The following is a 14,044-nucleotide window of genomic DNA, read 5'->3' as shown; positions in this document are numbered from 1 at the left end:
GTGGTTAGGCTGTGTCTTAACCGCTGAGCCATCTCACCAGCCTGGATGTCTCTTCTGTGTGGGGCTGGGGTTTGAACCCAGGGCTCCTGGCATGCTAGGCAAGAGCTCTACATTAAGTTACACTCCACCCTGATGAGTCATTTCCTTAAGGAGATCTACAAAGGCATCCTCGTGTCTGCCGCCCCCGACGCTGTAACCTAGGCAGACGGAGCAGGAACCTGCAGCATGGGCGAGCGATGGTGTCCCGCTGCTGGGATGCTCCTGGCAGGTAAGAGAGTAGGGATGTGACTGGAGAGCTACGGGACCCTGTTCCCAGGCCCAGCCAGCCTGGGGAATGCCATTCCAGGGCCAGAGTCTTCTTATTCCTCCAGATCTGGGCTCCCTGAGACATTAGGTCACCCGTTTGGGGCTTTATACGCGTGTAGACAGGTGGGACATTAACCCCAGTGCACTCAGAGACGTCCTACCTACACCTCCGCCCCATCCAGCTCCCAAGAAGCCCCCTGCATACCGGGAGTGTGGTAAGGTCAGTTTTACCCATGACGGAGGACCGGGCAGTTCTTGTAGCACCCTCGGGCTGGCCTAGTCCTCTCGGGTGGTTTAAACACACCAAAGGAGGGTCTGAGCTACTGAGACTTTCCTTGAGAAGGGGTCTTGCCATGGGAGGGGTTGGGATGGGAGGCACACAGAGCCTTAAAGCATCCCTCTTTGCCCTAATGGTGTCTTTTCTTGGGCAGCGGGCGGGACTCCGTTGTGCTAGGATCAGAGAGGGGAAGTGGCGTGCTAGGGTAGCTCAGTGGTTTGGGTCTCTGAGTGAATGAGGTGTGGGAGGGTGAGGGGGGAAATCCTGCCTGCAGGGCACTGGAAAAAAACAATAAAACAAAAAATAAGCCTCTTCTGGTTTGCAGCCTTCCTGGTGGCCTCAGCTTCCAGGGCCCTGCCCCTTCCTTCTGTTCATGAGAAAAATGAAGGCCAGTTTCCTTCAGCTCCCGGCGGCTCATCAGTTCAGCACCATAGCAAAGTGCTGTTGGGCTTCCAGCCAATAGACATCGTTGACAACTTCATCTCAGTTGAGCAGGAAAAAGGGGCCCCAGGAATGGGGACAGAAACCCTATCCCCAGAGGCATTCAGGAGCCTGGAGTTCTCGTCACAGCCTGTCCCCTTGGGACTTACTAGGGCCTCCAGCAGGGATACAACTGGCCCAAGCCGCTCTGGCCTGCCCGCATCTGCAGTCAAAACGACCCCCAAGTCCAACCTAACATCCTCAGGGGGTGAACCCACAGAGAAAACGTTGTCTCCCGGATCTCTGGAGACAAATGATACATTACTGCCACTGGTTTTGGATGCATTTGGGAAGAAGTGCAGTAAGGCTTCTGGGTTTTGTGTGACAATCCCTGCTCCTGCCTCGGCAACCGTGAAAACGGTCACTCCTAGACCAATGTGGCTGTCATCTAGAGCCCCCGTTGCCTCGGTCATTCCTGTAAACAGGTCTGGGCACCCACACTTGTTACAGCCTATCTTCATTCCCAGTGTCCAGACACTGTCTTGGTGGGGGGCTGACCACACCAAGCCAAAGGCCTCCTCAACTGTCACTTCGACTCCAAGGGCCACTCTGGGTCCACCTCTGTTTGGACGGATGGCAAACACATTGGCAGCCACAAAGCCCCTGCCCACTGTGGCTCCAAGAAGACCAGGGCTAGATGGACCCCCTCCACCTGTCACAACAGGCTCAGGATCATCCAGAGACACCGAGGCTTCCGGCCTGGAGGCAGGGCCCAGTGACGGTTCCACACTGCACTTGGTCCCCTCAGCACCCCCATGGCCACTCTCACCGTCCTTCTCCCCACAGCCCTCACCAGCACTGCCACCACCCTCTCCTCTCCCGGCCCTTGTTTCCCCTCTCGTTGCTGAAACCAGCGACTCTCCCGTCCCTTCTGCGTCTGCATTTACACCCTCAACCCCACGCTTGTCCCTGAAAACCTCCAGCCTTGCCCCTGGGCTGTCACCCCGGATGACCCGCCGGCCCACTCAGGGCACAGTCCGCTCTTGGCCAGGGGGCCCTTCCAGCCCAGCTTCCACAACCACCCTCTCCTTCCAACTCTCTTCCAGCCTTCTCCATGCCCCACCTAGCTCTGGCTCTCCAAGCATCCCCAAGGGTGCTGACTCTACCCAGACCCCTGTCCTGCCTTACCCTGGCCAGGATGCCTCTTTGCAGGACCCGGAATCCTCTAACCCAGGACCCAATGATGTGGTCCGCTCTGTGGCCTTCAGGATCAACGGTGGAGGCTTTGCAGCTGCTGTCTGGAACCTGACGCGCCCAGAACATAGAGTACTGATTCACTACCGGGTGAGGTGCTTGCTCCCCGGGCGGGGGGATGTGGAGGAAGGTGGCCCCTGTAAGCACATTGGTATAGCCGCAATAGTCACTATTCAGTCCCTGGGTTCCCTGAGAGCATCAGGGGTATGAGGCAGGGCCTGCTCAGGCTTGGAAATGTCTGATGAGTGCTACACTATTTGCCCAGGAAGACCCTATGGAGTGGAAAAGCCAGGTGGCCCAGCAGCTAGGGGGAGCCTGGGGCTAGAGAAATGGATTAGTGGTTAAGGCGCTTGCCTGCGAACCCTAAGGACCTAGGTTTGCTTATTTATTTATTTTGAGGTAGGGTCTCACTCTAGCCCAGGCTGACCTAGAATTCAGTCTGCAGGCTCAGGCTGGCCTCCAACTCATGTCGCTCCTCCTATCTCTGCCTCCCGAGTGCTGGGAGGACCCAGGTTTGATTCCCCAGGACTCACGTAAGCCAGATGCACAAGGTGGCGCATGTGTCTGGAGTTGGTTTGCAGTGGCTGGAAGCCCTGGTATATCCATCCTCTCCTTCTCTCTTCCTCTCCTTTTTTCTCTCAAATAAATAAAACTTTTTTTTTTTTTTTTAAAAAGGGGGGAGCCTAGGCAGAAATACTTATGGTGGGAAGAAATACTTATGGTGCAGAAGGAAAGATCCTCACAGTGGGGAAACCTCATTTACCAGAAACCAGAGCAAGGTCTCGAAGTGTAACTGACTGCCTTTTTCTCCACCTGGCACCCCATCAGGGACCAGGGCCCCTCATACCCTGGCTAAGTGAGGCATGTTTCCTGTTCTATAACCAGGAACAGTGGAGGTATCCTGGCTGAGACGTTCCACTTCTCACCTGTCATCCATTCATTCATTGGTTCATGCCTTAGGCTAGTTCAGGTCTCTGTGACTCACTGCATGTCTGGCATACTAACTGTGAGCTAAGGAAGGCTCCTGCCTCGGGGAAGCTCCAGTCTGTAAGATGAGCCCAGATGGGATTACAGTCATGACAAACTGTGGGAAGGAGTGCCTCAGGCAAGCACCTTGCCATCATGAGAGGGCTGCCGCCTCACCAGTTGGCCAACACTCGATCACTGAGCTGCATTCTCGGTCTCTCTCCTTCCTCCCTTTCTCTCCTCTTCCCTCCCTCTTAACTCTCTTTCCTTCTTTCTCTCTCCCTCTTTCCTCTCTTCTTTCTTTGCTTCTTTCTGGTTTTTCTTTTTTCTTTTAAGTTTTGTTTATTTATTTGATAGAATCAGGGAGAGAGAGAATGGGCACACCAGGGCCTCTAGCCACTGCAAATGAACTCCAGATACACGCACCCCCTTGCATCTGGCTTATGTGGGTCCTGGGGAATTGAACCTGGGTTCTTTGGCCTTGCAAGCAAACGCCTTAACCATTAAGCAATCCCTCCACTCCCCCCGATTTTTTTGAGGTAAGGTTTTACTTTAGTCCAGGCTGACCTGGAAGTCGCTACAAGCCTCAGGGTGGCCTTGAACTCATGGGAATCCTCCTACCTCTGCCTTGGATTAAAGGTGTGCGCCACCACACCTGGCCTTCCTGTCTTTCTTTCTCTCTCTTTCTTTCTTTTTTTTCTCTCTCTCTTTCTTTCTTTTCATACATAGCCCAGGCTGTCCCCTATCCTGAACTCACTATGTAGACTAGATCAAGCTGACTAAGCTGGCCTTGAACTCATGGCAATCCTTCTACCTCAGCCTCCCAACTGTTTGGATTAAAGGCATGAACCATTATACTCTGCTTCCCCCATGTTTGTCTTCCTTCTTCCCTTTCTTTCCTTTTGATTTGAGACAGTGTATCATGTAGCTGAGCAGACGTTGGCCTTGTGTCCACCTCCTAAGTGCTGAGAGCCATCATGCCTGGCTTTTCTTTTTTTAAAGCAGGATCTTGCTATGAGCCCAGACTAGCATTGAATTGATGAGCCTCCTGCCACAGCCTCCTGAGTGCTGGGATTAGAAGTGTATGCTGCTGTACGTAGCTGAGAAGGCAATTTTAACTGGGGTAGAAAGAGGTTGCCAGATGAAACAGGGAGGTGCTTTCTTGGTAGAGGGAATAAAGGTCAAGGTCCCAAGTTGAAAGGCAGTGAGATGTGGCCAGCCCGGTGCACTGGCTCATGCCTATAATAAATCCATGAGCACCATGAGTTTGAGGCTTGCCTGGACTACATAGTGAGTTCTAGGTCTGTCTGGGCTACAGTGAAACCCTGCCTAAAAACAACAAAACAAAACAAAAAAAGCAGCCTGGCCTGGTGACACTTGCCTTTAATCCCAGCACTCGGGAGGCAGAGGTAGGAGGATCGCCTGAGTTCAAGACCACCCTGAGACTACATAGTGAATTCCAGGTCAGCCTGGGCTAGAGTGAGACTGTGCCTCGGAAAAAGAAAGAAAAGTAGTGAGAGGAGTTGGGAAAGTGCTCTACAGAAAATGGGGGCAGATATAGTTGGGTGTGGTGATGCACCCCTTTAATCCCAGCACTTGGGAGGCAGGGATAGGAGGATCACCATGAGTTTGAGGCCACCCTGAGACTGCATAGTGAGTTCCAGGTCAGCCTGGGCTACAGTGAGACCCTGCCTCAAAAAAAAAAAAAAAAAAAAAAAAAAAGGAAAGAAATTAAATGGGGGCAGAGGTAGAGGTTCTGGCCGGGCTAGCAGCTGTTGAGACTGGAGCGAAGGATGACCGTACGGTCAGGACAGTTGGATCCCCCCCCCCCCCGGAGGATTTCAGTAAGGGGTGACCAGAGGCCTTTCGCTGCTGTGTGGGACAGCTTGGACAGGCAAAGGAGACCGCTTCAGAGGCTAGGACTGATGGGGAGGGGTGGGGTAAGGGTGCCAGCTTCCATGCCTCTGCCCGTCCTCAGCTCCAGCTCATCTACAGCGAGGCCTTCCCCAGCTTCAAGACCGTCGGAGCGCTGCTGTTGCAGTGAGTATGAGCGCAGCTCAGCGGATCTGGGCCTCGGCAGGCCCAGGGCGTCCAGGAGCACCTTGGCCTGGATGGGGCACATCTGGTTTTGTCACCAGCCGTGCGACATAATTGCAGATGCCCTTCTGCTTGCTCTGAGCCCCATGCCAGCCGTAATGCTGAGCCTTGTCTGAATGCAGTGGGAAGACCTGAGGCCACAGGAGCATCGGGCCACTTGTTCTGAGGACAGCGACCTGTAAATGAATGTCAATAAATGCTAATGCCTGGGGTGGGGCTCTCAGTCTGGGCTGCTGGGGTAACCCACGGCCAGTTTGCCAGGGCACCCGACTCTGCCACTTCATGAAAGGGTCGATATCACTGCAGTTTCCCTGGAGTAGTGAGCCCAGGGTACATCTGGAATCTGAGAGGCAACTTCCTCCCAGGGCAGGAATTTTGAGGTTTAAATTGCAATCCCCCAACCCCAGATGGGGAGTTCACTGCTTACCCAGGCCATGGTCTCATGGTCTCAAATGGTTAGTAAGTTTTCCCATTTATTTTTTCCCTCTTTCTTTCTTTCTTTCTTTCTTTCTTTCTTTCTTTCTTTCTTTCTTTCTTTCTTTCTTTTTTTTTTTTTCAAGGTAGGGTCACACTCTAACCCAGGCTGACCTGGAATTCACTATGTTAGTCTCAGGCTGTCCTCCAGCTCACAGCAGCTGTGGCCTGGCTGGGTCTCACTGCTCCAGGCTTTCCCTGGGTGGGACTCATGTTGTTCCTGTGGGAGCCAGCTTCTTTTATTTATTTATTGGTTGTTCACAGTAGGGTCTCATTCTAGCACAGGCTGACCTGGAATTCACTATGTAGTCTCAGGGTGGCCTTGAACTCACGGCGATCCTCCTACCTCTGCCTCCCAAGTGCTGGTATTAAAGGTGTGTGACACCACGCTTGGCAAGGTAGTCAGCTTCTTGGGGTGTCCATGGGGATGGATTTTCTCTGAGTACCTGCTGTGTACCCCCTGGTTGCTCTTCCAGGCTTCACAACAGTCTTTGAGGAAAGGCTCCATTTTACCAAGCCCAGCAGGGGTCACGTGCTGGCCTGAGTGACCCAGGGAGGCTCTGCCTCTGTGGACTGACGTCCCTCAGATCCTGCCCGCTGTACCAACCGGGCCCACCCCTTGCCCCTGCTGACCCCCAGTGAGCATATGGTTCCGCTTGCAGGCCAGGCTCTGCAGATGTGAATGCCTCTCTTGTGTTTGGCCAGCCTGGCCCCTCGGCCTGCGAAGTCCTCTGGGCTTTCTACCGCAAAGTGAGGGCCACCAGGTGGCTGCTTGGGTACCTGCCCTTGAAGGAGAGCAGCCTTGCCTCTGATGGTGAGTCTATGCCAGCTCTACTACCGCCTGCCCGATGCCTCCCTGACTCCCTACAAGGGCTGCTGGCCGGGCTCCCCGAAGGAGTCAGTACAACTCTTGGCCCAGCCCTGAAGCAAAGTAGGCCATGGTGGGAAACTAGGCTCCTCTGGCTTCCCAAACTTCTGCCTGCAGGGTTCAACTTGACCCACCTGGCCCTGGAGACCATCGACATCAACTTCACCGTCATGAGCCCTTTTGTGCCGCGGTTGCTCCTACCCGGTTCTCACCCTTTCGTTTTACTGGAACGGCAGATCCTCAGGCTGGTGAGGTGGTCTTGCCCCTCAACTTCTGGGATCGAAAGGCTCAGGCTGCCCCCCTTGACCGCCAGCCTCGGTAGCTTGCAGCGACAGGGGCAACGGTGCCCTTTGGAGGCAGCGTGATTTAGCTCCGGTGGTGGTGGTGGGGGGGAGGCAGGCGTGGATTAGGCGTGATTTAGCTCGGGGGGCGGGCTGTGCAGAGGAGGAAGCAGTTTAGAGGGGAAGCATGTGGCCAGGATGTCACCGGACACCGCTGCCCAGGACAGCACATTGGAGGAGGCTCTCGGATCCTGCCAACTTAGTCCCAAACCTGCTCCTGCCCCTAGCTGGCCTTGTAACTACTGGGTCACAGGTGACCTGACCTCTGGGACTTCCCACAGGTCACACCTGAGGTGACAGTGTTCTACAGGATGCTTCCGCAGAAAGGCCCACTGCTCCTTTTCAGGTGGGTCGTGTGGCCTTCCTACCCACCCAGCCCACTTGCCTCCACTCTCGGGCTCTCCTCTCGGGGACAGAAAAGGGCACTTGCACTCCTGCCTCAGAGCCGGGATATGAAGAGGGAGATTGTTTTTAAATTTTTAGTTTAATTTAATTTATTTATTTGAGAGAGACAGACAGAGAGAGAGAAAGAGGAAGAGAGAGAGTGAGAATGGGCGTGCCAGGGCTGCAAACAAACTCCAGACACGTGCGCCCCCTTGTGCATCTGGCTAATGTGAGTCCTGGGGTCCTCAGGCTTCACAGGCAAGCGCTTAACTGCTAAGCCATCTCTCCAGCCCGAGATTTTTTTTTATTACCATTTTTTGTTGTTGGATTGTTTTTTTTTTTTCTTCGAGGTAGGGTCTAATTGTATCCCAGGCTGACCTGGAATTCACTGTGAAGTCTCAGGGTGGTCTTGAACTCACGGCAACCCTCCTACCTCTGCCTCCCAAATACTGGGATTAAAGGCATGCGCCACCACGCCCAATTTATTAAGATTTAAAAAAAAATTTATTTGAGAGATAAAGAGGCAGTTAGAGAGAGAGAATGGGTATGTCAGGGCTTCTAGCAGCTGCAAACAAACTCCAGATGCATGTACCACCTTGTATATCTGGATTACGTGGGTCCTGGGGAATCGAAGCTGGGTCCTTTGGTTCTGAGGATAAGCACCTTAACCACTAAGCCTTCTCTCCAGCCCTAAAGAGGAAGATTTGGGGGCCACCAGTAAGGATTTTGTTCCAGGTGGGTCAAGCTAGTTTTTTTTTTTGTTTTTTTTTTTTTTTTTGAGAGAGAGAGAGAAAGATAACAAGAGAGTCAGCTAGAGAGAATGGGCACATCAGGGCCTCAAGCCACTGCAAATGAACTCCAGATACATGTGCCACCTTGTGTATCTGCCTGGGTCCTTAGGCTTCTCAGGCAAGTGCCTTAGCTGCTAGGCCATCTCTCCAGCCCCAAACTAGTTTTATAAAACTCTGTCCTTGGAGATAGGGAGGTGGGGTATACACAGGGAACGTGATGCTTGTATAAGTTTGTGCTGGCAAAGAGCCCTTGACCCTTACACTGTCCCCTGTCCTTCCCTAGCAACGCAAACCAGTGGGTGAGCGTTTACATGGAGTACAAATTCCAGAGGCCCCTCCCTACCCACCTTAAAGGCCTGGCCAGTCACCTGGCCCACCACATAACAGATCCCATCCTCCAGAAATCAACTATCGTGGCCAACGGTGAGTCAGCTTGTGCCCGGGTGTGGCTCTAGGTCAGCGGCCTCTTACCTCTCTAGGCCTCACTGTCCCCTCTGAGAATGTGCAGGACTCTTATAGCAAAGCTCATGTGTCAGGACCCTTTGTCCCTATGGCAACAATAAGGCTTAGCTCTACCCCAATATCAGAGCTGCAGGAGATCTGTATCCCCCATAGGACCATTGGTGCATTCAAGATGATTATTTCATTTATTTATTTATTTGAGAGCAACAGAGAGAAAGAGGCAGAGAGAGAGATAAGGAGAGAGAGAATGGGCACACCAGGGCCTCCAGCCACTGCAAAGGAACTCCAGATGCGTGCGCCCCCTTGTGCATCTGGCTAATGTGGGTCCTGGGGAATTGAGCCTAGAACCAGGGTCCTTAGGCTTCACAGGCAAGCGCTTAGCCACTAAGCCATCTCTCTAGCCCTGGTGCATTCAAAATGAACTTCAGGATCACTAGGTCCCCTGCAGCTATAGCCTGATACAGCTCTGAGGAGGCTCCTGGGTCCTGAACGCACGGGTTCACTTAGGGGCTTGCCCTAGACGCCTCCCCTATTCAAGCCTTGTAGCCCCTGGGGGTCAGAGTTGCCCTCCTTTGGGCTCTGCCCCTGGCGCCTTACACATCAGTTTCCAGAGGACAGGGGCTGGGCTGAGGTCCCTGTTCATGTGGCCAAAGACACGGTACCTGCTAGTCCCCAGGGCACCGACCCCCAGCAGTTGGGGTGCTTGCCCTTCAATCCCAGAGGACGCATCACACCCCTTTAAAGACAGTGGAGCCCCTACTTCTCTTCAAGAAGGGTTGTGCTAGGTACATCCGTGAGCTGCTGCTGAACCCTTCCCAGAGAAAACACTTGACTTAATTGAATTTAATTTTACTATTTGTGAGGGAGAGAGCGAGAGGAGGGGAGGAAGGGTACGGGTCCACCAGGGCTTTTGCCACGGCAGATGAACTTCAGATGCATGCACCACTTTGCGCATTTGGCTTTACATGGCTACAGGGGAATCGAGCCCAGGTCCTTTGCAGGCAAACACCTTAACTGCTGAGCTGTCTCTCCAGCCCCTGATTTCTTCTACTACCAAACAGGGACAGTGACGACCCGGCAGCCAGCACGCTCTCCACTCTCCTGGTGTCCTTCTGCCAGGCCTGAATGGGCAGAGCAGGCTTCACTCTGCTACTGCATCATTGAGAGCAGGGTCAGTAAATGCCTGCTGCACACCGGGCCAGAGACGAAGTTTCTTGTGCCACAAGGTGTCTCCCAGCTCCTCCCTTGTAGCAAGAATACAGCCAGCCATGGGCAATAATATGTCACAGCAAGTGAGCTTATTTATGGACATGGGAGTTTGTGTATTAAGATTTTCATGCTGGGCTGGAGAGATGGCTTAGTGGTTAAGGTGTTTGCCCGTGAAGCCTAAGGATCCAATTCTTCAGGTCCCATGTAAGCCAGATGCACAAGGTAGCGCATGCATCTGGAGTTCGTTAGCAGCGGCCAGAGGCTCTGGCATGCCCATTCTCTCTTTGTGTGTGTCTCTAATAAGCAAATAAATAAAAATAAATAAAATTTTCATGCCGCCAGGCATGGTGACGCATATTTTGAATCCCAGGACTCAGGAGGCAGAGATAGGAAAATCACCATGAGTTCCAGGCCAGCCAGAGACTACATAATGAATACCAGGTCAGCAAGATTCTACTTCAAAAAACAAAAACAGACAAACAAACAAAAAAATTTATGCCATAGTTTTCTACTTTTGAATTTTTTTTTTTTTTTTGAAGTAGAGTCTTTCTGACCTGGAATTCATTATGTAGTCTCCAGCTGGCCTCAAAAGCTCAAACTCACAACAATCTTTCTACCTCTGCCTCCTTAGTGTTAGGATTCCAGGCATTTACCACCATGCCCCACTCTCAGTATAATACCTATTCTTTTATATATATTGTTTTTAAAAAATTTTTCATTTTTATTTATTTATTTGAGAGTGATAGAAAAAGAGGCAGATAGAGAGAGTGAGAAAGAGAATAGGCGTGGCAAGGCCTCCAGCCACTGCAAATGAACTCCAGTCGCGTGCACCCCTTGTGCATCTGGCTAACGTGGGACCTGGGGAATCAAGCCTCAAACTGGGGTCCTTAGGTTTCACAGGCAAGCGCTTAACCACTAAGCCATCTCTCCAACCTATATATTGTTTTTTGAGGTAGAGTCTCACTCTGGCTCAGGCTGACCTGGAACTCACTATGTAATCTCAGGGTGGCCTCAAACTCCCAGCCATCTTCCTACCTCTGCCTCCCAAGGGCTGGGATTAAAAGCGTGTGCCACCACACCCAGCTTTAAAAAATATTTTATTCATTTACTTATTTATTTGAGAGAGAGAAAGAGGCAGAGAGATAGCGAATGGGTGTGCCAGGGCCTCTAGCCTCTAGCCACTGCCGATGCATGCATCACCTTGTGCATCTGGACTTATGTGCATACTAGGGAATCGAATCTGGGTCCTTTGGCTTTGCTGGCAAGCACCTTAATGGCTATTGGCTAAGCTATCTCTCCAGCCCATAATACCTATTCTTTCTTTAAAAAATATTTTATCTGGGCTGGAGAGATGGCTTAGTGGTTAAACGCTTGCCTGTGAAGCCTAAGGACCCCGGTTCGAGGCTCGGTTCCCCAGGTCCCACGTTAGCCAGATGCACAAGGGGGTGCACGCATCTGGAGTTCGTTTGCAGAGGCTGGAAGCCCTGGCACACCCATTCTCTCTCTCCCTCTATCTGTCCTTCTCTCTGTGTCTGTCACTCTCAAATAAAAAAAATTAAAAAAAATTTTTTTATCTATTTATTTATTTATTTGAGAGAGAGAAAGAAGCAGATAGAGAAAGAGAGAGAGAATGGACGTGCCAGGGCCTCCAGCCACTGCAAACAAACTCCAGACACATGTGACACCTTGTGCATCTGGCTTATGTGGGTACTGGGGAAACTTAGGTCCTTAGGTTTTATAGGCAAGTGCCTTAATCGCTAAGCCATCTCTCCAGCCCATAATGGCTTTTTTTTTTTTTTTTTTTAATTTTTTGAGGTAGGGTCACACTCTAGCTCAAGCTGACCTGGAATTCACTATGTAGTCTCAGGGTGGCCTTGAACTCATGGCAGTCCTCCTACCATTGCCTCCCAAGTGCTAGGATTAAAGGCATGCACCACCAGCTTTAAAAAAATAAATAAATAGGGCTGGAGAGATGGCTTAGCAGTTAAGCGCTTGTCTGTGAAGCCTCAGGACCCTGGTTCCAGCCTCCATTTCCTAGAACCCACATTAGCCAGATGCACAAGGGGGCGCCCACGTCTGGAGTTTGTTTGCAGTGGCTGGAGGCCCTGGCGCGCCCATTCTCTCTCCCCCATTCTGTCTCTCTCTATCTGCCTCTTTCTCTGTCTGTTGCACTCAAATACATAAATAAAAATAAAAACAAAAAAATTTTAAAAAATAAATAAAAAGATGTATTTTATTTATTTATTAGAGACAGAGGGAGAGAGAGAGAAAGTGAGAATGGGCACATCAGGGCCTCTAGCCACTGTAAACAAACTCCAGATGCATGCACCATGTTCATCAGGCTTATGTGGAGCCTGGAGAATCGAACCTGGGTCCTTAGGCTTTGCAGGCATGGACCTTAACCACTAAGCCATCTCTTCAGCCCCATGATAGCTATTCTTAACGCATGGGCTTCACAAAAGCAGGATGAGACCTTGGATAATGTTGGCTGACCTCATACAGCTCTAGGGCAGGGTAGGGCTCCCTGGAGACCTAGGCCCTGGCTGATGTCACCACCGCCCCACCCGATTCCTCTAGGGGAGAAAGCAGAGGTGACGTTGTTTGAGGTTCGGCTGCTGATCTTGGACTACCCTTTCACCATGGCCTTGGGAAATAAAACCAGCCCCGAGTCCCAGGAGCTTCAGAAGCAGCTGACAAAATGGGTAACTTGGGAGGATGGAGGGGAAGGACCGGTGTGAGGCTGGGTCAGGCTGTGGTAGATCTGTGACCCTCTTTGTCCTCCTGGACCCCCAGCTGACCTCGCTCTTCAGGTCTCTACAGAACTTTGGCCAAGTTGTGGTGGTGGAGTTCCAGTGAGTCTGTAGTTCTGGAGGTTGTGGGAGGGGGGGGGTGCGGGAGGTGGGTGAGGGCAGGAGCCTAGGAAAAGAATGATCTGCATTCCTCCAGCCCCCTAAAACCTGCGTCGATCTTCCTACCAGGCTGGATCCACTCATTGCCAAAGTGCACGCTGCCTTTTTGGGGGCTGCACCGGCTCGGACTCACATTGAGGCCTGTGTGCGCCAGGCCCTGGGATTCCTGCAGGAGGCTGAGGGTCTCCACGCAGAGATGCTCACCTCACACCTCGGTCAGTCTCTCCCTCCGCCCATGTTCTCCATCCCACTGTTTTTATTTTTTATTTTTATTTTTTGGCCAAGGTAGGGTCTCGCTCTAGCCCAGGCTGATCTGGAATTTACTATGTAGTCTCAGGGTGGCCTCGAACTCACAGCGATCCTCCTACCTCTGCCTCCCGAGTGCTGGGATTAAAGGCGTGCGCCACCCTGCCCGGCTTTCCATCGCTCTGTTTTGCTACTCCTGCTTCCCTGACCTCTCTCCCTCTCTCGTGTGCACACTCCTCTCCCAGGGCCCAGATCTGCCTTGACCCTCCTGGGAGCTCCCTAAGAGCCTCCAGGGTGCTGTGCCTCTAGTTTTCCTTGGCCCAGCTGCCAGGCCTGGAAGACTCTGGACTTACCCTGACCCTGACCTTTGTGCTCCACGTTCCAGGTGTCCCCAGCTCCGGAGTCTCGAGCAACCCCAGCTGTGTGCTTGTGCTGAGCCTTCTGCTTGTCACGTGTCTCCTTGTGGCCGTGAGTCTCGGCTTTGAGCCTTCGAGTCAAACCAACTGTCAGCAAGCTGCTGTCCACGAGAATCTGAGCCTGAGCTCTCCTCTCCAGTCAGCTAGAAGGGCAGGGTTCCCAACTAGGGTAGGGGGAACCATCTGGCCTGGAAAGGAGCCCAGGGGTGGTTAGTGTGACACCTCCCAGAAGCCACCTGGCCTCTAGACATGGTTAGGGTGGGTGGTGGTGGCAACAGAAGAAATAGACCTTGTGGCCACAGGAAGAGAACTGGGCAGAAAGGAGAAATGTGAGGAGGGGTCTTGTCTCCCTGCCACAGAAGGACTCAGTCACCCTTCACACCCTAGACAGACCCCAGATGAGGCCCAACATAGTTCCCTCGTGTCTCCAGCTTCCCCTCTGCCTTGACCCCAGGGTCAGGTGAATGGCGGAGGGAAGTATTGGTCAGCCAGTATTCCATTTTTGTTTTTTATATTTTTATTTATTTATGTGAGAGAAAAAGAGGGAGAGAGAGAGAGAGAGAGAGAAAGAATGGGCACACCAAGGCCTCCAGCCACTGCAAAGAAACTCTAGACACATGTGCC

General features: G+C 52.2%; 1 protein-coding gene across 1 annotated transcript in view; it reads left to right on the top strand.

The window, feature by feature from the left end:
- The first annotated feature begins 225 nt into the window (after positions 1–225).
- LOC101601829 (taste receptor cell protein 1) overlaps positions 226–14,044 on the top strand; it is a 27,275-nt gene continuing 13,456 nt past the window's right edge. Inside the window, exons 1-12 of the mRNA XM_012949178.2 lie at positions 226–268; positions 489–526; positions 962–2,347; positions 5,202–5,263; positions 6,457–6,608; positions 6,780–6,910; positions 7,285–7,349; positions 8,462–8,601; positions 12,427–12,551; positions 12,643–12,701; positions 12,828–12,973; positions 13,390–13,472. Of these exons, the coding sequence (XP_012804632.2) occupies positions 226–268; positions 489–526; positions 962–2,347; positions 5,202–5,263; positions 6,457–6,608; positions 6,780–6,910; positions 7,285–7,349; positions 8,462–8,601; positions 12,427–12,551; positions 12,643–12,701; positions 12,828–12,973; positions 13,390–13,472 (2,430 nt within the window). The remainder of the gene's footprint in view (positions 269–488; positions 527–961; positions 2,348–5,201; positions 5,264–6,456; positions 6,609–6,779; positions 6,911–7,284; positions 7,350–8,461; positions 8,602–12,426; positions 12,552–12,642; positions 12,702–12,827; positions 12,974–13,389; positions 13,473–14,044) is intronic.

The sequence above is a fragment of the Jaculus jaculus genome, chromosome 10 (assembly GCF_020740685.1).
Source record: "Jaculus jaculus isolate mJacJac1 chromosome 10, mJacJac1.mat.Y.cur, whole genome shotgun sequence".
Taxonomy (NCBI): domain Eukaryota; kingdom Metazoa; phylum Chordata; class Mammalia; order Rodentia; family Dipodidae; genus Jaculus; species Jaculus jaculus.
This window is presented reverse-complemented; position numbering and strand designations above follow the sequence as displayed.